This window comes from Dermacentor silvarum, chromosome 1, assembly GCF_013339745.2.
Source record: "Dermacentor silvarum isolate Dsil-2018 chromosome 1, BIME_Dsil_1.4, whole genome shotgun sequence".
NCBI classification, from domain to species: domain Eukaryota; kingdom Metazoa; phylum Arthropoda; class Arachnida; order Ixodida; family Ixodidae; genus Dermacentor; species Dermacentor silvarum.
This window is the reverse complement of record NC_051154.1, coordinates 85,568,656-85,592,543: the sequence shown is the minus strand read 5'-3', so window position 1 is coordinate 85,592,543 and position 23,888 is coordinate 85,568,656. Positions and strand designations below refer to the sequence as shown.

The 23,888-nt window shown below is 45.2% G+C and overlaps 1 protein-coding gene across 1 annotated transcript in view; it reads right to left on the bottom strand.

Moving 5' to 3' along the window:
- LOC119431754 (splicing factor 3B subunit 3) overlaps positions 1-23,888 on the bottom strand; it is an 82,495-nt gene that overhangs the window by 23,908 nt on the left and 34,699 nt on the right. The window contains exons 12-13 of the mRNA XM_037699225.2: positions 6,533-6,684; positions 5,556-5,711 (exon numbers count right to left, since the gene is read on the bottom strand). Coding sequence (XP_037555153.1) covers positions 5,556-5,711; positions 6,533-6,684 — 308 coding nt within the window. The remainder of the gene's footprint in view (positions 1-5,555; positions 5,712-6,532; positions 6,685-23,888) is intronic.

Here is a 23,888-nt window from a genome sequence, read left to right as displayed (position 1 = left end):
ATATAATGAACTTCAATATAACAAAATTCTCTATATAATGAAGTACTTAACGTTTTACTGCTTGTCCATAGAACACCGTCAGTGATGCAACAGCAAAAATAGGATTTGGAGCAATTTTTGGAGCAGGAAAATCCAAATTTGGAGCAGGTTACGGAAAAAAAAAAACAGTTCTGGAGCACTAAATCCCAAATTTGGAGCAGTTCCACAAAGAATACTTACTCATAAAACACCATAAGATTTACTCCGCATAATAATCGCACCTGCCAACTTTGCATAGGATTTCTGGGAAAGAAAGTGCGTTCATTACGCGAGTAGTATATACGGCAATTCACATTAGCAGCATAGGTGATGACAGGGGCACGATCGGAGATGGTTGTTCGGAGCGCGCGTTCAGTTTCGTCGTGCACGGTTGACCTAGGCCGCGCCCGGCGAAATTGAACGCGCGATCTGAACAACGACCTCGATCGCGCCCCAGCAGTGCACTGCATGCAACTTTTTCCGGCAAACATGTTGAAAGTACACATGCATTTCTTCGTGAATGGTTTCCATTCGTTTTTTTTTTTGACGATGTGTCGCGACGTTTCGGCGGTAGTCGAAACATGTAGCGACTGTTTGACAATCTATTGGCGTTTCGGCAGTGTACACGAAAATCAGCACCGTTTCATTAACGATGTGCCTGTTGCAGCATGGAACCGAACCCTTGCTAGTTTTGTGCATTGCATCGCCTACAAAGCTCACGCAGTCAGTGCCGGGTCACTTTCTGTACCGTACAAGCGAGTTTCCCGTGGAGCATTCGGAACCGCTCCGCTTGTGACCACGTGCACGGATACGGCGAGGATCTTGTTGAGTCAACACAGCAATGGCGAACTGCTTTCATTACTGCAAGCAACGTGCACTCCGTGTCTCCGCGAGATTTTACTGCATATACAACACGCCGCAATTCAACAGCAGCGAAAATATTCTTCAGCACCCACCATCAAACACGTCTGTCGTCCTTTTGAGTATTCCTCATGGTCACCACCATTCTTGTTCATCGCATTGGCGACTAAAATAAGGTTGTTTACTTAATTTTTATGTGGAATGATTTCTAAATCGTCATAGATTGGTATTAACCAATTTGACGAGCAGGATGCAGTGCGTCGCAGTAATATGACCTAAGGATCTCTTCACACCTAGACTAGAAATAGGTGCAGCTTTCTCTACCCAGACCACTAGCATAATATTTTTCACATTAGCTAAAATACTTTTTTTTTTCACTCCTGACAATTCGGGAAAACACGTAGAATGCGTGCGACCGAGACAAGGCGACAAATCGTTGTGCTGCGGCCGTGACGTGCCCGAAGCGAATGCATTTAACACTTAACCACTCATCAGAGGATAGCTGCTAGTCATTGATAGTCTCCTCTACTAACAAGGTATGATATGCATTAGCTTAATGCTAGTTATGTCAAATATGCGGCCACTAATTGCGAACAAAAACGCCCGCTTCGAAACCCGCGGCACCAACAGCCGTGCCTCTGCGCCCAGGGAGCGATCTTGCTAGAGACTGCAGCGCCGCCGCTGCTGTCATGATTGCTTGCAACACTCCGCCGCCGCAGCTGCTCTCCCCTCCCCCTTCTAGCCACCGTAGGACTGGATTGGATATGTCCAAGCTGCAGGTTGCCAATGCGGCCTTTGTTTCCCACTAAAACTAGCGTAACCGATAAATTTAGCAGCTGGTCGGGCGTTTTGGCGCAGCGTGGCGCAATTTCAACATATATCACGGTTTTGGCACAGCTCAGCACAAAAATACGAAATTGTATCAAAATGGCACAATTGGTGCAGCTGTTGCACCCCTGCACCATGTATTTAGAACTTCAATATTATGAAGTGTGCAGTGGTACCAATTACGAACTGAGATTTGGAGCAATTTTTGGAGCAGTAAAATTAATTTTGGAGCAATTTGGAGCAATGAAATACAGATATTGGAGCACTTTGGTGCAAATAAATGCCATCTGCTGGACACATTCTACGCTATTTCGAACACTTAAAGTTCACTCGCGTTATTCCAGAATGTATTTACTTGCTGTAGAACAATGTTGCTCTGCCTCTAAGTACAAAAAAACTGACGTATACTTCGGAGGAATAAAAATAGTAATGCGCGGAGCACCACAAATGCGCGCCGCCGCAAGAAAGCAAAGATGGCGCTAGCGTCCAAAAACGAAGTGACGCAGTCCGCATCGCTATGGCCCTCAACGGCAATCGTATGCGATACATGACTGACAGCAACACCGGAACTCTTCGTGCCTAATTGCGCCCCCAAAGCCTTTATTCTTGCGTTCGTCGCCGCGCGTAACACCGCTTTCGGGGCTAGCCGCGTGCCTTCCGTAGAGTTTCTCATTATATCCTAGAGGGAAAACTGGCGCTGCTGCACTGTGGTATCCATGGGAATGCCGGTATATTGTGACTTCGGATTGGCATCGTTCTCGGAGAGCCAGAAAGCCTTGAAGACGCGCCTGGCTAGCACCGTTCCGTCTGTCACAATGATTCATTTCCTGCTAAAACAGCACGTAAAAAGCTGCTTTAGCTTTATTATTACACAAAAACATGTTTTGTTTAATTTTGAGGACTTACTATTGGATGTACAATTATATGAAACGTAAAAAAGTATCAGCTGGCCGCTAAAGTTAGAGGGCAGACGACAAGATTCTCGCTCGCTTTGGAACAACTTGTCGTCGGTTCTTGCCTTTCTTCGGTTGATTCTGCATTGTAGGTAAGTAAACTTTATTGAGAGATGTAATATGGGACAATGAAAACCTTTAATTTACCTAGGTTTTATTTTAGGAACGCGTTAATTGTGTAGCCATATCCACGTTTTAGATGAAGCTCGTACAACACCAGCCAACACAAGCCTCGCAGACACATATCCCGGCATTCCCATGACAGCACATCACCTTTTAAGAAACTCGCATACAGTAGACGGTGGTGAAGATTACCCTCTAGGTGTTATAGTCAGAAACTCTATGGTGCCTTCATAGGTGCGTAGTCGCGATCCATGATTGCGTCGATAGCTACCACAGTTTCGTCCGCAGCGGTTGCGGCAAACAGTAGTTTCGTTTTGACTTGGTGCGCGCGTTGGCCACGTGCCTTCACAACTGCGTAGTCGCCATCCATGATCGCGTCGACAGCGACTGCGTTTTCGTGCGCACTTGTTGCAGCAAACGGTAGTTTCGTTTCGACTTGGTGCGTGCGTCGGCCGCCTGCCTTCTGAACCGCAAGGTCGCCATCCATGATCGCATCGATAACGGCCGCGGTTGCGGCAAGCAGTAGTTTCGCTTTGACTCGGTGCAAAGCTGTCGAAGATGAAGAGCACCGGCTACATCGTGATTGGCGGACAATTTGTAGGCGACCAGCTCATTAGGGAAAAAGATAATCGGGATGTGCGCGCGGTAGTGAAAAGCGTGTCTCAGATACGAAGCGGAGTTTGGTTCCTCAGGCGATAAGCTGCAGCAACTACTAAGAATGCCTACCAAGTTTGTCTACCAAGGTGCACAGAAACTGAAGCTGCGTTCAGTGCAAAGCGCACCGCTGATAAGCAGCCAAGCAAAAGGCTTGGCAACCTAGGCAACCACAGCGCGCCTGCATTGCACCGCCGCCGTTTTTTTTCTTTTTTGTTTTGTTTGCTCGCACGCTCCGCGTTTTGTGCTCCTCCTCCGCATCACCCTTGTTGCTCTCTTCTCCCATTGGCGGGAGCACCCAGGCACACCTCGAGTTTTGGGGTGAACGAGTTTTTCGGATGGTTAGGTTTTTCGGACTATTTTTCAGTCCCCGCGAGGTGCCGGAAAATCGGTCAGCGACTGTATCACAACATGATCAATAGTCATCAGCCAAGACAAGATGTCATTACACCCAACACCTGAAAATATGTTGTGCGTTTGGAAGTGCAGTGCTGACAGTGGTGCAGCACTGGCAGTTTCCATTACAAATGGCATGTGTATACAGTAACATATGAAGTTGCAAAAAGAGTGGTTTTAGTATTAGTGCCAACGCTGCATTGAGCATTATTTTTTAAGAACTGCTATCAAGGCTGCACACTTCGCCGGCTGCACTCACTGGCAAGTGTGTTCTATAGCGAGCTTCACTAAACAGTGGTGGTCCAGCCAGTTTAAGAATTACAGCAATTTTTGGAGCAGGAAAAGAGCTGTTTTGTAGCAATTTAAGAGCAGCTACATTAGCATTTTGTAGTTCTGTAGCACAAAATCTTGCGTTTTGGATCAGTTGGAGCAGGAGAAAAGCAAGTGCGTGACATTTGGTGCAGCTTATTAATAACTACTGCACAATTTTTAAGTACTTCTTTAGAGCAAATAACAGAAGCAAGACAGACTGACGCAGCCATTTAGCTCGCGTGTCCAGAGCAGAAAACGTTGCAAACAGACTTTATTTGCCTATGTAAATATCATTTGTGGACTACTGAGAATAGTTTATGCAATCAGACATAATACGCAAGCGACTAGAAATGCAGAAAAACAATTTTGTGCAGCAACAATGCCTAGCCGCGGGCCCGAGGAGTCGATGCTCGATGTGCTTAGTCGCGCAGTCCCAAGTGCCGATGCGCGAAATGCCTAGCCGCGGGCTCGAGGAGTCAACGCTCGATGTGCTTAGTCGCACAGTTCCAAGTGCCGATGCGCGAAATGCCTAGCCGCGGGCCTCAGGAGTCGACGCTCGATGTGCTTAGTCGCGCAGTCCCAAGTGCCGATGAGTGAAATGCCTAGCCGCGGGCTCGAGGAGTCGACGCTCGATGTGCTTGGTTGCGAATTCCGAAACATCGAGTGCTGAAAGACTTAACTGCGTGTCTGATCGAGGATTCCGTGCGCGAAGCTTGGTCGCGAAGTCCGCGTCATCGATGCTCGGAATGCTTAGCTGCGGGTCTGTCCACAAACGGAGGGATCGGCCACGCTACTGCGATGTCCGCGTAGCGCCCAAGGCAAAGGTGGCGCTTTGGCGCACTTGGCGCAAGTAGTACTTCAGTGGGCGCAGCAAGGCGCAAACGAGTATAATTGTAGCAAAATGGCACAGTTGGACCACCACTGCACTAAATGTTTTCATGTGACAGTCTGCAAATCACACTAACGACAAAGCGCACTCACTCAAAGCAACATTAAATTTGCCCGTCTGACAGGTATCAGACACACAAGCACACAGCTTTTAAACATTGCCCAACATGCTTTCTTCATTGCCTGATTTACTGCTCATAATAAACTCTGAAAGGGTGCCTATGATACACTGCTGTAAAGCACTGTTCTTTGAATTTGTCACAAGGCTTTAGCTTCTATTATGCCCTTCACATTCCAAGTATACCATAATCACAGAACCGGCCATTCTTTTTTCTTCCCTAAAACAAGCACTCAGTCATGTGTGCTAGAATAATGCAGTTTAGCCCAAGATCGCACCAATGTAGATGAAAGGAACACAACACTAATCAATTATGCCTTGATGCAGTGTAATAACTAAAGTCTGACGATGTGGTAGGAAAAAAAAAAAAAAGTAAATGAAAATTATCAAGCATGGGGACTCACTGGATCCATCTCGAAGTAGACAAGCTCCCCTCCAGTGAGAGCAATGACAACTTGGCGCTGATTGACAGCACACTTTACGATAGCTTTCTTTCCCGGTGTACGCCATTCATTGACACGCTTATCGGCCCGAATGTGCCGAATCCCTTCGGGGTACACCTAAAAGCAAGAAGGAATTACTCAGACAAAAAAAGCAATGCGATAGACTACTATAAAAAAACAAAAAAAAACAAAACAAAAAAAACAGCACAATTTTCCCTTTTCACATTTGTTCCTGTACAAAAACAGTACAAAAATAATCTAAAAGCTCTTCTGTAGCAATAAAAGCAAGTTTCACTTGAATGAGTTACAGAAGAGCAAACCACAAGTGTGCTGATCCCATGCTGGCATTGAAATTGTAATTGCATATACATACTGCATTTGCATGAATATGCATGGCTCAAACTAAAAAATGCCACCCTTTGTTCACATGCAAGTGTCTGGTTGGGAAGCACTGGTTAGCCAAGACGAACGCATCACGCGGCTCCAGTAACAACTTGCCATAAATGCCACCAGTACATAGCTCAGAAGTGGTAATTATTACACACCCTAAAAGATACAGCCTTCTTTCAACAAGAATTCATTTAGAATGGAGCTTTTATTGTCATGTCATCATTGTTTCATACAATTGGGGTTTTGTATAGGATTGCACAAAATTGCGGGCATTGAGGGGAGTTGGGAGACTAGGAGTTTAAGGTAATATTTAGACCCTCCCTATTTAAATGCATGTGAAATGCAGAAATGCCCTTAGGCAACTGCTGAGCCAGTTTGAATGAAACTTGCAGCATTCAAAAGGAAAAGTCAGACTCACAAGTAATGGCTGCTATAAAATGTTTTACTTTTTACAAGAACAGCTGAAAACTGAATTTCAAAGGAAAGAAAAGTATGTTTACAACTCCACAACAAAAATGAACGTCAAAATGCCATGCATGTGAACTCACCTGAACTAACGCATCATCTCCAATTTGGGCACATGAGAGCGTGGGTGTTGTCCCAAGGAAACCAGAATCGGTGACTTCTTCCACAGTCTCGCCAATGGAGAGCACCAAGGTAGCATTGACGAAGGACACAATTATGTAGGCATCATAGTCCTCTGCAGCAAAGTTATTTTAAGCGTTAAGACAGAAAGATGAGCTTTATATAGAGAAATTAGAAAATGAGTTTTCAAACATATCGCAATGCTCTATCTTAAAGAGGTCCTGAACCACCCCTCGGGCTACTGTGAACATCTCAAATTTTGCACTCGTGTGCAGCGCGTGGTGTTCGCCAGCAGAGCACGAAGTCATCTTTTTCTCAAACACTCTCTTTTCAACAGAAGTCTTCTCCTCACTCTTTTCGGGATGCTAAAATTTAGTCATATAGCAGATTCCATACACACATGCCATTAGCCAATAGCTGACATGAATCAAGAAGGATATTTAGATCAGTGCATTTTTCCTACTGTTACTACATATATTTTTGACACAGTTTAGCCCTTTGGCCGCCAACCCCAAGCTGTACTCATCACACGAGTTTGTACCAATATCGCCAACGACAAGTCACATTCATCCAGCCCGATTTTCCGCTCTTTCCACCGCCAAAGAGGAATCACGCTCGTCAATTGCTTTGCTTGCAATTTTCAACCCTAAATGGCAGTAGTTGTCTATGAAAACCGCATTTCGTGCCTTCCGCGCATGTTTTAAACCTGGCAACAGTAATTACATAATGGCGCTTCGCAAGAAGAATGCCGGTGGCGGCGATGCTCCAAGCGGTGCTTCTGGAGCAATACAGAAAGCAGCATTAGTGACGACATAGAATTTGTCCGACAGCGACTCGAACGTTGTCTTTACCCTGGATATTGCTTCAGATGACGACAGCGACAACGGTGACGCACTGAGCAGTGCACGTGTGTGGCAGCGCGTGAACACGGACAACCCGCCACCTGCACCTCCGCGGTTTCCCGTCTCTTCAATGCCCGGAATCTTGCGGCAGCCCACTGACGAGAATGACATTCTCGGCCGGTTTCACATATTTTTTGACTGGGGCATCATTGACCTAATCGTCATGGAGACAAACCATTATGCGGTAGCGTACTGATGTAACATATGATGTAACAATGATGTAACATATATTTTCAGAATCAGAATTGCATGGACAAAATTATGACTATGTCCTTAAATAGGGTTTTTGTATGTTACGGCAGATGTTTTTCTTTCTGAAGGAACCACTGCACTCAATATTTAATGTAATACATAAAGAGAAAGCAAAATGAATGCACTTTTCATGCATAAAAGTTTTATTAATGAGATGTATGTCATAAAAAAGATATAAATTGTTAAAATCAAGATTGTGCAATAAAATTGAACAAAGTTTGTAAACACACGCTTGTATCTACTAGGAAAAAATGTTACGAAAATTATGATATACAAAATGTATTGCCATCTATTAAACAGTATCTCCGAAAAAATCTAAATTTTGCATTGAACAGGTATTCCGCTACAAAAATTTAACTGCAAGCACTACAGTTGGGCGTGCCGGGCTGCAGCCGCCGATGTTTTGGGCTGGTTTGCGTCGTCGTCGCTTTCAGACTCAGTCCGACGAAAAGGCAGCATCCTCTGACTCGCTGCTATTCGATGTATCAATACGATCAGAGGCAGCGGAATCGTGATATCTGCAATCTCCCGAAGCCGGACATTTTTGCGCTCTCTTTTGACGATCGTGAAACTTTGGAGCGCGTTTAAAAATCACCGCCTCACGTGAAAAAAGCGAACAGCTTAGAAAACAAAAATACCGTTTCTCCTCTTTCACGTACAATGGTGCAGTGTGTCCGTGAGCAGCGCGGAAGGTCTCGAAAGCAGTGTTTCAAACCATTGATAGAGGGCTAACGATGCCCAATGGGCGCGGTACGGAAAGACTTAATAAACAGGCTGAAATAAGCAAAAATCTGAGTTTTGAATTTCAATAGAAATTCAGTATTTCCAGAAGTACGACTATCGTACCATCACCAACTATCGTTGGTTATCGCTCGGCCTAGATTTACTGTAGGGCTCCCTTTAGGAAGCCAGAGTTGCACCAAGGTACGCCATCTTGGGCTCTAAAGTTACGCAGGAAAGCCACTCCCCGTACACGTAGGTGCCGCACTTCCTTTTTTTTTTCACTTTCTTTTTATTCATTATTGTGCAAGTACAAGTCGATCGCTCAGCTCATGATTACGAGCCTGAATTTCACACTTGCGTGCCTTTAATTTAATGACTACTGAAAATGCAGTGTGCAGGCGAACACATACACTGATACATGGTGGCAACGCCTGTGAGTCTTTCCAATTTCTATGCAAAGCGTCAAATATAATGCTGTGCTTTTATTTATTAGCTAGCAGTCTTATTAGGTATGCATGTGATCACGGATTGCAACAGCTGAAAGACATGAATGCGCATATTCAATAAACAGCTTTGTCATGTCCAACATTCCTTTTGTGTAAAATATGAAAGCTAAATACGATCCAGGTGAATGATGCAAAGAATTGCATGCACTTGTACATTGTTTACACTGTTTGCATCTATACACTGTAACACAACAAAGCGATGAGACATTGAACTCAACCGTAAGCCGAGGGATGGCCTCCGAGTTTCGCGCCTCGCAGGCACCAAAATCAGAAGTAGTGGCATCTATGAAAACATTCAAAAGCAAATTTGAGCTGAGTGCCACGGTGGGATTCGGTAGACTGAGCATTGTGGGCACCACCCCGCTAAACCGTAGCCTTCGCAATGCAAGGCATTGAAGAAGGGCCGGAAGCACCATGAAGGGGATCACAGGTGATCTTAGATTGCCAATAATAGGGGTGTGCAAATACCAATTAGCAGATTTCAAATCGAATATCGAATCAAATCAAGAAAAAAAAAAGCCAAATATTGAATCTAATATCAGAAAATTAACACAAACCTTTATGCTTCCAAATTTTGTGCAAAAAACACAGTGCTCCACATGCTCAGGAGGCCTGCTTAGTATCAGTAACTTAGGTACCTATGAATCGAGATGCATAGTATGCTCTACTCTTATTAAAAAGAACAACAAAATACTATGCTAGCACTGATAACTCAGTTCGTATACGAAGGTCTGGAAAATATTTATCGATAGAATGTCTGTCAAATATAATTAAATGCTTTTTTCCCTCTTAATATGAAGAAATAGTGAACTTTTTCTAAATACCAATCGGGTTCCGACTTTAATAGTGGGCCATACTGTGCTTAATGGCAATCTTTTATTGCTTAGAAAGTATTGCTTTCCAGTAAACATCTTTATGACAGGTGGTTTCGGTGGGTTATCGTTGGCTCGTTAAAGGGGCCCTGAACCACCTCTCGGGCTTCGTGAAAAAACATTGTCCGCGGCGGATAGCCCGTACGCTGCTGTAAACATTTCAGCCAAGCTTTGCAGTCGAGCGCGAAGTTACCTTTCTCTTAAACACTCTCTTTTCAACAGAAGCCTGCTCCTTACTCTCTTCTGGATGCTTTATTTCATCATATAGTGGATTCCCATAAGTGGCTGCTATTGGCCCATACTTGACGTCAACCAAGAAGACAGCCTGGTCAGACCACACGCACGCTTGCGGGCGCGCGCTCACTCCTGACCGCTCCTGTTTAGACGCCTTGGCAGACTATTTGATAGCGCTTCCAAAACGTGCAAGTTGGATGTGGCTACTATCCACTGGTCAAGCTGGCGAAGGACAAAGCCGGTCCGCACCACTTAGCATGGTCAGAGTGGAGCATTCGAGCGCGACCACACACTCAAGCCCTGTAGTAAAACACCGAGCATACGTACTACAGTTGCAAGTAGCTGCAGTTTGCTACGGAACGCAGATACCGCGGCCACCGCAGGCTGCCACCACAAGTCCACTGGCTTAGCGCACTGCGGATCGCATCGTAGGCGTCATAATCAGAAGTAGTCGCGTCTACATGAACATCCAAAATCAAATTTCAACTGTGTGCCATGGTGACATTTAGAAGGCGGAGCCTTGTGGGCACGGCTCGCCCAGCCGTAGCCTTAGCAGCGCAAGGCTTTGAAGAAGGAGCGGAAGCACCGTTAATGCTATGCTTGATTGCCAATAACTTCGCTTCTGCTGAACACATTAAAGTACTTTTCGCAGCAAATTATTTCGGAAATAGCCCATTTTAACTTCAAATACATTTCTCCACTTTGATAAAAAGTGTTTCAGGGCCCTTGAAGGCGCCCCGAAATGTATTTGAAGTTAAAATGGGCCATTTCCGAAATATTTTGCTGCAAAAAGTACTTCAATGCGTTCAGCAGAATCGGAGTTATTGACAATTAAGCACAGCATTCGTGGTGCTTCCACTCCTTCAATGATGTGCACTGCGAAGGCTACGGCAGAGCGGGTGTGCCCACAACGCCCCACCTACTGAACATCACCGTGGTGTGCAGTTCAAGTGTGCTTTTGGATGTTAATGTAGATGCCACTACTTCCGATTTTGGCGTCTACGACACATCAAACGTGGCTGTCCTCAGCGGGCCACAGTGCGCTTAGCCAGTGGACAGCCAGTGGACCCGCGGTGACCGCGGTATCTATGCCTCTACGCTATGTAGCAGTCCGCAGCTATATGCAACTGTAGTGCGCATGCGCAGCGTTTACGTTGTGCATGACAGGGCTTGAGTGCGTGCTCGCGCCTTTGTCCTTCACCAGCTTGACCGATGGATATTAGTCCTATCCAACTTCGCATTTTGAAGTGCTATCAATAAGTCTGCCAAGGCATCTAACCAGTAGCGGCCAGGAATGAGCGCGCTGTCAAACGTGTGTGTGGTCTGACCTTAAGGGAGGACCTGGGTCTTGGACTAAAAATTTTGTAGAGTCTTTATTCTTTGACGTATAGTGCTGAAAACTTGTACATATATGAAATGTTATGTGCTTATTACGAATATAAGGTCAATTTTCGTTGATCTCTTTTGGTTCAAATTTCATGCAAGTTTCCTTTAATTATTTTCCGGAAAGATTTGCCAATTATGTGTTTTTTAGATATCACTAAATATGGTATCAGTGGCTTCTGTATGATTCAAGGAGTGCAACAAAGCCAACCTTATTGGTCTGCTGCACCTAGAATACTAGTTACGAGGTATTGAATTAGTCACCAGAAAAACTTTTTCGAGTTTCAAGCTTTCAAGTCTCGCAACTCTTGTTCTAGGTAAGGCGGAGCAATAAGATTCATTTTGTTGCACTTCTTGAATTGTACAGAAACCATTAATACCCTGTTTAGTGATATCTAAGGAACACATAATTGTAAAATCTTTCCGGAAGATAATTGAAGGAAACTTGCATAAAATTTGAAACCAAAGGACATATACGAAAACGGACCTTATATTGGAAATAAGCACATAACATTACATATATGTACAAGTTTTCAGCACTATACGTCAAAGAATAAAGATTCTACAAAATTTTTAGTTTAAGACCCAGGTCGCCCCATAAGTTTAGCATGGTTTGAAGCTAGTTGAGCGTTCAAAGCTATTCGAAATTAACAGCACTTGACTGCTACAACACCGACAAACAGGGTGACCTAAGTTTAATTCTTACACGAGCGGCAGAGGCCGAGCGGGAGCAGACTATAGTCTGCTTCTTCCTGAAGTACATAGTTACTATCAAAATTCGAAAGCATATTTTTGCTTACTTCAGCCTGTTTATTAAACTTTGTCAATAAATATACGCAGTAACAGTAGGAAGAAGCGCACTGATCCAAACAGATCTAAACACCCTTCTTGACTGATGTCAGCTATCGGCTAATAGCTGTCGTGTTTTCTGGATGCTTTATGACAAAATAAAGCGCCCAAAAAAAAGAGGAACATGGCTTCTGCTGAAAAGAGAGTGTTTGAGCGAAAGGTGACGCTTACAAGTTCCACACACAACGCACGACTGCAAAACTTGGCTGATATGTTCAAAGCAGCTTACGCGAAATGTTTTTTCAGCAAGCCCAAGGGGTGGTTCAGGACTCCTTTAAGGCAGATTGCACAACTGACAAAAGCGGGGAAAGCTCATCATGTCACCGCTCCGCACGGTCATCTGCGCCGCACCCGTTGATTGCAGCCAGCATCAACGGTAAAGAGATCTCAAATCGGGAGGCCCACGGCAAGTTTACAGGACGTCCACCCCACCCCCCTCCTTTTTTTTTTCCGTCCACGTCCATCAGCCATCTGTGTAAATGCATCTGCAGCCGGGGGTCAGCACGCTGTCACGTGATATTTTCAAGACCGTCATGTAAATCCAAAGATAGTCTTGTGACGGGTCGTTCGAAGCTATGAAAAGAGACCATTGTGCGCCTACGAGCATAGGGACCACTGATCGGTACTTCGCAAAAATGGTGGCTGTGAACATGCAACGGTCATCCCGTGCAACCCGACGAGGCGGTTTGTCGGCTTTCTGAGGGTCATGCGACCGCTGTGAATAGAACTGTGTTGATTTGGTAACCGTAGCTTTAGCCCTGACACCCGACGACGCAGCTCCAATTAGGCCTCCGAGTGGCCAATGGAGCGGCTGTGACAAAAATTTGCCACCGGCCGAGGTGATAACGGGCCTCAAACCCTCCCGGATAGCTTGTCAATAACATGTTCGTACAGGTGGCTCATCAGAGATTGGTTGCGAAATCCCGAGTACAGATTAGATTGACGGATGCAGCTTTCGTGTCCACAGTGGACCAGCCGGCAACTACCGCGAGCAAGCGTGCCAAGTTTGTCTGTGTGCTTGCATGTGGGTAGAAAGCTCCGACCTGCGCAAATCCACGTGTGAAGTCGCGTATTCGATACGATCAGCAAACCTTCCGGTGGCTAATCGGCCTGATCTTCCCACATGCTTCCGTGCTTTCCTCACGCGCTGCTTTTGTTGTTCCCTTTGTTCGCGTCGCATTAATTGTTTCAATCAGTCCAGTCAATCTGGTCGGACCTTGTACCGATAAAGATTGCGCGCCGTGGGACCGCTGCTGGCGTCAAGACCCCAACCACGGCCGGGTCATTCAACGAAGGTGCCCATATTTCATAATTTGAATATTAGATAATCGATTCACAATTTGAATAATTCGAAGGTTCACTATTCAATTCAAAATCGAATATTCGTTTATTCGCACACGCCTACCAAAAACTCCACTTCTGCTGAATGCATTGAAGTACTTTTTTGCGGCAAAGTATTCCTGAAATAGTCTGTTTTAACAGTCAAATGCATTTTCTGACTTCGATAAAAAGTGGTCAGGACCCCTTTAACCAGACTATTTATTCTAAAAAATGTTTCATGAATAAGATCGCTCAAAATTTCGCCAGGACTCTCCTATGCATGCACAGTAAACATTAGTGCCCCTTTCCCAGTAACTCTTCTGCTTTAGGAGGTTCAGTGAGACTGAATGTGCCCACCGAGCTCTAATACAGATTTAATATCCTTATGGCACTAAAGGTTACTTGCAAAGTGTTTTTTAATTGTTAAATCAAAAAAGTATGGTAAAAATGAAAGTCTGGGATTTTACGTGCCAAAACCACAATATGATTATGATGCACGCTGTAGTGGGGGACTCTGGATTAATTTCGACCACCTGGAGTACGTGCACCCAATGCACGGCACACGGGCGTTCTTGCATTTTGCCCCTATCAAAATGCGGCCGCCGCTGCCGGGATTCGACCGCGGGCCCTCGGGCTTAGCAGCGCAACGCCAAAGCCGCTACGCCACCACGACGGGTGGTTTTTCCCTGTACCATTATCCAATTCTTTGCAAAATGCAAGTTTCCTTTTAATTAACATCTTGCACACTCAGTTAGGTTTCAATATTTCCCAACAGGTAACAAAACAGTTCTTTACTGATATACAGTAAAATATCAATGCTATGAACACCACATAAACAAACTTTTCAGATTAACAAACATATCAAAAATCCCCAGCTGACTTCTTATGGTTTCGATGTAAAAATATTTCAGTACTACTAACTTCAGAATACTGAACTCTTTAGAATAACCATTATTCACTTTCCGTGTCATGTTAATGCCTCAGTACTATGAACTCATATTCTGAAATCTGGGGATTCTTAGATTTCCGTGTATCCTTCACGGCAGCCGAAACAGTAGACTAGCAGACGACAAGGCGCAGAAAGTGGACATCGCAGTGCACAGGCGGAAAACCTGAGACGGACTATGCATCAGGTTTTGCAAGCGCATGCTCCGCCCAGAGAAGTGTCGCCTAGCAACGGAGGCGCAAATTTTCCTTATTTCTGTGCACGCCTATTTCTTTCGCGGTGCTGCTGTCTGTGCCCGTACTAGCTACACGTGCGGAGAAATGTAACCTCCGTACTCACGGGGATATCACACGGTCGCACTTTGCACTTTCTGGAAGGTGTCGTTTACGCGCGGTTGCACTTTAGAATAGTTCAGGTGTCTGCCTCGAGTGAAACAGTTACGGTGTCCACGGCAAGGAATGTGAAAAACAAACAAGAAACATTGCTCTTTGGAGGCGACATGGAGCTTCCTTTTTGTCGGTAGTTTTTTCAGCGCCAGTGTCTGCCTTGGGTGCGTCTCTTAATTCATTATACGGTACTTCGGTGGTGGTTGGCGGCGGATTCTATGGAAATAGCAACAGCGCGGGCCGAGAGCCAACAGCATTGTTTTCGTGGATAGCTCAAACGGTGACAACTTATGAACTGATTGGTTGATGAGCGGAATGGTTAACTTTGGAGATTTCACTATAACGACCTTTCAGAATAACAAAACGATTTTCAGTGGTCCCGCGTAATTCGTTATATCGAGATTTGACTGTAATAAGTCATCATGTTCCAGAGTTCCACGTGTCCAGAGTTGGTTTATGTTTTTTAATAAACGACATGCTCCTGGGCAACTTTTCCGATTGCCAATAGCAATCATAATTTGATGGGAGCGGGGATGAGCGCGCGTCTCTTCTAGCCTGAATGTGGCTGCACATGGCTGTCTGCTGTATGCACTCAGCCACAAGAAAAAGACTCGGCAAAAGCACTTTTGCACAAGAACACTCAGCAGAAGTTGATTGAATGTCGCTGCGGTAAATGGGCTCGTCACGGCATCCTGTGGTGCCCGCAGTAGAGTAGGCTACACGCCACTGCCATCTCAGAGGCCACGTGGAGTGCAAACATGAAATGATTTTTATCTTTTTGAGATCGCGGACATATATTTAATTTATGTAACTCAATATTAGAAATTATGTTTTACTGAGAATGTTCTCGCGATCACGAAGTCAGCCAATAGCGTTGGTGGGCCAAGTGCTTTCGATGACATCACGGATGCGAGAGCAAGCGAATGTTCACTGCTGCTGAAACGAGATTGTAAATTCCGTGCTGCACGCAGTACATTTGGCTCACATCCCAAGCAACCACGGATATCCGTGGGACGTCCGCGTCAAGTCCAAATGTTCATCCGTCAAATATCCATCACGGACTTTCATAGGGCGTACAAGGAATGTCCATATCTCGTTCGGATTTCCAGAGGACATCCGATCGAATGTCTGGGGGACATCCTGTTTTGAACATCCCCTGGTTGTATGTAAATGGGCATGCCTAGGACTTAAGTTAGGACCACGATGTAAGATATATACTCTTTAGGTGGGGACACTTCTCGGCTTGCTTGCTAGACGCGATCGACCAGATAAAGTAGTAAGGGCGCGCATCTATCGGGGCGGTGACGGCAGCGGATACTTATCGGCTGAACGATGCAACTTCAGTTAGAATGCAGGCGAGAGCGTGCGCCGACAAGGAACGCGCGCATGCCCTCTCCCCAGTGACCTACTTTCGTGCGTCACTCAATCATTTAGGATTTCCCGCAAACCGCCGGTTGCTATAAGAACGGGAGATTAAACCAATAAAAAGCTTTCTGTGTTAAAGTTGCGTCGTACTGCCGATAGGTATCTGCTGCCATCACGGGCCGATCGGCGCGTGCCTTTGCTACTTTATCTGGTCGATCGAGTCTGGCGAGTGTCCTCACCTAAAGAGTATATATCTTACACCGTGGTTAGGACATGGATCAATGTCCTAATATGAAAAGAATATAGTTGGAAATTCTAAAGGTTCATAATTCATTTTACATTTTCATGTTTCTGCATTCTATCTAAGTGCACACATAATCTGAGTTATTTTTGCAAGGCAAAACGAGTAGCTGAGACAAGGCAAAACGAGTAGCTGAGACATCCTTGCAACTTAAGACGACAGTTATGCAAATTTTAATGTTTGGGCAAAACCACTGTAGCTTGAACCATAACAGATCTCAAAGGCTATGCTTTCACAGACTGCATGAACGATCCCAAGCAACCACGGATATCCGTGGGACGTCCCCCAGAAGTCCAAATGTCCATCCATCTAAATATCCATCACGGACGTCCATACGACGTTCAAGAAATGTCCATATCCCGTTTGGATGTCCAGGGGACATCCTGTTTTGAACGTGCCATGGCTGTACATAAATGGGCATGCCTAGGATATAAGTTAGGACATATAGTATATGGAAAAAATATAGTTGGAAAGTGTAAAGGTTCGTAATTCATTTTACATTTTCATGTTGCTGCACTCTATTGAACACATAATCGGAGTTATTAAGGCGAAAGCCTTAAGTGGCTCATGGGTCGAAAAATACGATGTCCGGCGTTATGGCATTAAAATTCAATGGCACCAAAATTGATGGGAGTCGAACCCATGACCTTTGGTGGGAGTCGAATCCACGACCATTGGTGGTAGTCGAATCAATGACCTTTGGTGTTAATTAACACATAGTTCATTAAGATATACAGTGGAATCTCGATGATACGAATCTCACGGGGTCACGAAAAATATTCGTATTAGCCGAAATTCGTATCATCGAAACACAATTAAAACTAGCTAAATTAAGGGGGGACGCGGGGATCAGATCGTGAAAATCGCGAGAAAAATCGATTTTTGAAAACCACGCGTTTGGGTATCTGCAACGCCTAAGCTACGCTGCATCAAAATGGTTTGGCTGAAATCAGTGCCCGAAAAAGTTTAATTCGTCAGTGCGCAGGGCGAGAAAACAGCTTTAAATTGCGCAAAATCACCGCAGTTCACGGAACCATATCTCCTATTTCCCGCCACCGAGCGCCGACATCTTGGTATCGTTAGAAAGCTCAAAGTTTCGCCATTCCGCTTCTCAATTCGTCCGTCGTCGCCAACTTGTGACAAACGCACAAACACCAAAGAAGCGCAGGTCTGCGATAGGTAGTCACACGGGCCCTCTGATAAAAGCGGGCCTCCAATTGGCTGCCGTGCTGAAAGGCGTCTCTCCATTGGTTGCTGCTGTGGCAGGGGCAAGATGGCAACCGCAGTTGTCTGCTTCGTAAACCCCACCGGCGTCTTCATTTGACACACAGAATTCGGATTACTGAGAACTCCCAGGTTAGTGATGGATCGTCGCTCGTTGGCGAATAAACTTTGGACGAAGCACGCCTTCGGAATACGGAAGCGCTCCTACGGCAAGAAAAATACGGCGAGTAGCGGGAGAAGCGGAGGCGCACCTGACTGAACGAGCGCAACCTTGCACCGTGGATTACGTGCTGCGCTATCTTGCACCGTGTGACTTCAGCAGCGAAACCCACAATCGCCCTGAGCCTCGGCGTACGGCCGCGCGAATCAGCTGAGATTGTATCTCGGTAGACATAGCTCGCTGCGACTAGGCAAAATGGCGCAAAAAAGAAAGCGACCCGAAGCACGGCAGCCACTCCGCCCGATGGCACGCGGAAAAGGAGGAAAAGCACAAAAGCAACAAAAGCGGCATCGCTTCGAACTCTTCGCGCCCATTCGCGGCCTCCGCGCTGTCCGGCGTCGCGTCCGCACCTCCGCACTAAGAGAAAGGGAGAAAGCGTGTGACTGCGCGCTGTTCTCTTTCGCGGCCGTCGGTGGGGCGGCATTTATTCGTATCAACCGACGCGGGTCGAAAATCGATTCGTAACAACCGTTTTCTAGCACGTTGCAAAGTAATGGGGCTCGGCCGGGACCGCAGAAAAATTCGTATCATCCGGAAATTCGTATTAGCCGTGATCGTATCATCGAGGTTCCACTGTAGTTAATTAAGGCTCTCGAACCCACAACCCTTGATCGGACCAAAATTCAATGGCACCAAAATTGATGGTGCTACCATTGATGGTCGAACACACGACCATTGGTGGGTGTCGAACTCATGACCTCAGGTGCTAATTAAGACCCAGTTAATTAAGATAGAGTTAATTAAGGCACTCAAACCCACCTTTGGTGGGAGAAAACAATAGGAAGTAACAACGCATTCGAATGAGAATTTCAAGTAATATAATGAATGTCTCGTGAGCGCGCATGCTGTCGCCTTCATCCTCTTTAGCGTATTTTAACGTGACTGCCAACTTTTTTTGCAAGGCAAACGGGTAGCTGACACATTCTTGCAACTTAAGGCAGCAGTTATGCAGATTTTAATATTTGGGCAAACCCACTGTAGCCTGGAGTGTAACAGATCTCAAAGGCTATGTTTTCACTGGCTGTATGGACAATTACAGAGGTAAAAAATACAGCATAGACGCCATGAAGTGGCTAGACAATCTCTAAGGCTATGCTTTTCCTCTACATTTGCTATTTGAATTCAGCGGAAGCGATTTCGGGAGCCGGACACACGTTACAGATGTTTGGTTTTTGAACACCACTTCTTTCCAAAACAAAACAGTTATTTCACTGCCTAATTTTATATATAATAAGTATGTTTCAACAAAACCATTTATATTTGTGTTCATGTTTCAGAAAGCTTTAGCAACACATTCAGTATAGTGCTACATTCTGTCCCGACGACAGTGTCCTGCAGCGATCCGATTCAATCCAAGTTATAGCCAGTGTTTGAATGGCGGCAAAGCGCCGGTGCAGCGTCGGAGCTGGTTGGAATATTGGTTCATTTGCCATTTCGCGCCTGCCCGAAGTCACCTGCTCAGCTACTGAGGTCTACTGAGGTGTGACAGCTACATCTTTCTTTATTTGAGCCATGGGAGTACCGAACGTGCTTCGTTGACAGGTGCCAACAGTCCTTATAGTGAAGGGAAAGCCGTACACGCGAAAGAAAGTGTCACTGCAAACAGAGGCCATATTTGCGGACTTCGGATCTCACGCCGGCAGCTAGCAGCAGTCAGTGGCCGGAAAAATCCAAGTCCAGGATGGTGCATGTACGCCGCACACATGCGTAACATGCGTTGTCGTCCTATCCGTGCTGATGTTTGTGTGCCTTGTGATGTTTGCCGCTGTACAGAGGCAACATCGGAAGTTAATGCCAATGGTTGTAGCACGACGCGAACCCCGACCTCGGGCTCAGCGGCAGTATGCTGTATAACCACTCACTAGCGCAGCGGGTATTAAATATCCTTATAGCATTAAATGGAATGTTTTTATGTTTAAAGAGGTCAAATTCATTCACTATTCTGCGGTCGCTAAGTGCATGTACTGTACTGGCTATACTGCTATAAAAATTCCTTTGTGGTGGAAATTTCAGCATCTAATTATGCATATGTGTAATGGCTGTCTCGATATATTGTTCTTGTAGCCAACGCACCAAAAGTTCGCAGTTTCAAGTGTCATGCACCTAATTTTTTTCTTACTAAGCTTCTGAAAAAAAAAAAAAAGAAAATGCCCCTTGTATGCATAATAAATTTTAATTATTAAACAATACATAAGTCCCTTGAACCAGCAGAAATGGCAGTGCTTTCTGTGTTAAAACTTTCCATCGCAATGATCTTGAAGGTGCGTCACATTTTATGTTTTTCATATCTTTTAAAATGTCTTCTATTTCTGACATGATTGTACATAATTGTGTTTGAATTATACCTTACATTATTCTGTGTAGACTATTGTTTATGTCTATTTTAAGTAATCTTGTTTAATCAGTGCAAAACGAGACAAAGACGGCAAAGAAGGTGGGATGAAGGCAGTGTTTGTCTTCGTCTCACCTTTCTTGTCGCCCTTTCTCTAGCCTGTTCTCATACCTTACTGTATTAGGTAAGCCTTAATGCTCACACTTCCACTACGCATTGTGCTTTCTTTGGTTTCCATCACACGTTTATTCTTGCTTGTGAGTTTTTTTTTTCTTTATTCTATAGCATGTGCCTGTAATGAAGTAAAAGATTTATTGTATTTTGAAGCTGGTGTGGGCCCATTATTTGGTTTATTTACAGCAGAGTGGCGACAGTGAAATGCACTGCAGTACCCAACCGGTTGTTATATAGCATTGGTTGGGTGCTTCAATGCATTCCACTATCGCTGCTTCAAGGTGCGTGTGTGTGCCCGCGCACACCACACAAACATGTATACACGACACACATACCGCCCGAAATACATCCGCCACAGAATCCCATTTCGGATGTCCACTGGATGTACGAATTTGCTTTTTTGGATATCCACAGGACTTTCGATGGACGTCTGTTGGAGATTTGCGGACGTCCATCCGTTGTCCGTTATATCTGAAACGGATATCCATAGGACGTCCAGCGGATATCCCTGGTTGCTTGGGATGCATCAAAGACGCCATGTAGTGGTAGACAATCTCTAAGGCTATGCTTTTGCTATAATATTGCTATATGAATTCAGCATAAACGTTTTCGGAGTCGGAAACACGTCACAGACGTTTGCTTTTTATACACCACTTATTCCCAAAAACAAGTACAGTGCAGTCCACTTATAACGATATCAGGAAGAACAAAAAATCCGATCGTTTTAACCGATCATCGCTATATCTGGTCTGCCATAAAAAAAAAAAAAAAAAAGCTACCGAACACGTCTTGGTCCCGAAATATAGAACAAAAATCTGCCACTTGCAATAAGAAATCGACGTTGTAGCAAGTAGGCTGTGAAAAATAAAAAGTTTATCTATACCTCTAAGTGGCGTCCTCAATCGTTATGAGCGCCGAAATAGAAATCTGCCCTTGCTTTCGCGGAAGTTTCGGATTCACAACCGCGGTGTGCATCGCATCCAGCTGCTGCGCGAAAACTGGCGGCTATAATTTAGCGTGCATGAAATCAATGAGCGACTCGACTGACAACATTGTACTTTGGTTGACCATCGGGGTCGGTGTCAAAGACGAGCCATTGTCAATCTCGTCGTCACTGCCGCTACTGTCGTCGCCTCCGTCGCACAATGCCGCCGTCTGTCGCGACAACGATCGCCCCATCGGAGATCCCTTCGCAGAACGAGGCAGCACTATCAGCACTTAGACTCCTCCATCGAAGCACCGCCTTTTTGATCGTCAGTAGCGACATGTTCCTAGAGTTCGGTAATGCCAGCGGCTTCCACCGTGTTGGTTTCACCCATGTTGGTTTCGTCCCGGCGCACAAAGCCCGCCTTTTCCATTGATCGGCATGGCCACTGCTTCTAGCCTTCATGATCGTGGAGCTACCGGTTTTTATAATCGTCTGTATCATCGACTGCGCGAGCTCGTACTTTATCGAATCTTGTAAAATTTGCAGCTTCGTCGTAAACGACACAGCTTTGCGCTTTGTCGGTGCGCCTCCAGCTGCTTCCGTGGCGCATTTCCGCGCTCGGTGAGAGAGAGTAAAGGGAGCGCAGAAGCCGCTCGCTTGTCACTTTATTTTTTTTTCTTCTTCTCTTCTATGGACGCTCGCTAGATCGCCGGTGACGCGAACAGCTGGCGCCATCTTGTGCACACTGTGCCAACTTGCGATGCTCTCCATGGCTTTCGCAATCGGCGCGTGGGCGGGACGCGCTGCTCGGTAATGGCGGCAGACACGAACTCGCGTAGGCAAAACTTTTCGCTCCGTCTTGATTAAGGGCAACTTAGGAGAGCAAATTTCCCGATTATTCCGCATAAAAACGCCGCCCAGAAGCAATATTTCGTTCGTAATATCCGATATGCGGTGAACAACATATCGTTATGTTTTTTTTTCTCATAGACCTAATGCATAAGTTGATACTCTTAAGTCGACTCATCGTTATAAGTGGACTGCAATTTATTTCACTGCCTAATTTCGTATACTAAAACGTTTCAACAAAGCTATTAATGTGTTAGAAAGCCTTGAAAATGCATGCTGTTCGACGACAGTGTCCTGCAGCGATCCAATCCAATCCAAGTTACAGCCATCGTCCCATCATTTCAATGGCGGCGAAGCGCTGGTGCAGTGCCGGTTCATTTGCTATCTTCACAGCCTGCCCGAAGTCACCTGCTCAGCTATTGAGGTATGACAGCTACATCTATCTCTATTTGATCCATTGGAGTATCTGAACGTGTTTTGTTCACAGGTGCCAACAAGCGCTAAAGTGAGGGGAAAGCCATACACGCGAAAGACTTCGGATGTCGAATCTTTGGATCTCGTGCCACCAACCAGAATGGTGCAGCAGTGCATGTACGCCACACATAGGTGTTAACATGTGTTGTCATCCTATCCGTACGAATGTTTGTGTGCCTTGGGATTTTTTCCATTGTACAGAGGCAACATCAGAATTTAATGCCGATGATTGTAGCATGACGCAAACACGAACCTCGGACTCGGCCACTCACTAGCTCAGGCGGGTACTAAAGATCCTTATAGCATTAAATTGAACGTATTTATGTTTAAAGAAGTCAAAATCATTCACTATTCTGCGGTCGCTAAGTGCAAGTGCTGGCTATACTGTTATAAAAATTCATTCGTGGTGGAAATTTCTGCATCTGATTATGGATATGTGCAATAGCTGCCTAGATATACCGTTCTTGTAGCCAAAGCACTAAAAAGTTGCAGTTCAAAGTGTCATGCACTTAAAATGTTATTCTTTATGAGCTACTGAGTGAAAAACATGCTCCTTGTAACCCTAATATTTTTATTGGTAAACAATACATAAATTCCTCGAACTAGCAGAAATGCCAGTAGTTTCAGTGTTAAAACGTTCCATCCCAATGAGTTTGCAGGTGTGTCACATTTTATGTTTTTATTATCTTTGAAAATGCGTTCTGTTTCTGGCATGTTTGATATCTTACATTATTCTGTGTAGACTGTTGTTTATGTCTGTATTAAGTAATCTTGTTTAATTAGTGCAAAACGAGACTAAGGACGACAAAGAAGGTGGGACGAAGTCAGTGTCTTCGTTCGGACGGGATTTCAAAATGGCCGCCTCGCACACACTTCGAGCCTAGCTACACTCTAGCCTAGCTGCCGTAGCTTCCTCCATGTTCTGCAGTACACGTGCTTAGGCATTAGCCTACCGTCTGTCTTCCCGTTTTCTGTGTCTGCTCTATCAGCATGAAGTGCTGAGTTCATAATGATGCCGCATTTAAAGGGAAAGTAATCATGTGTGCGGAGACGGACAGAAATCGGGCCACATCACGCGC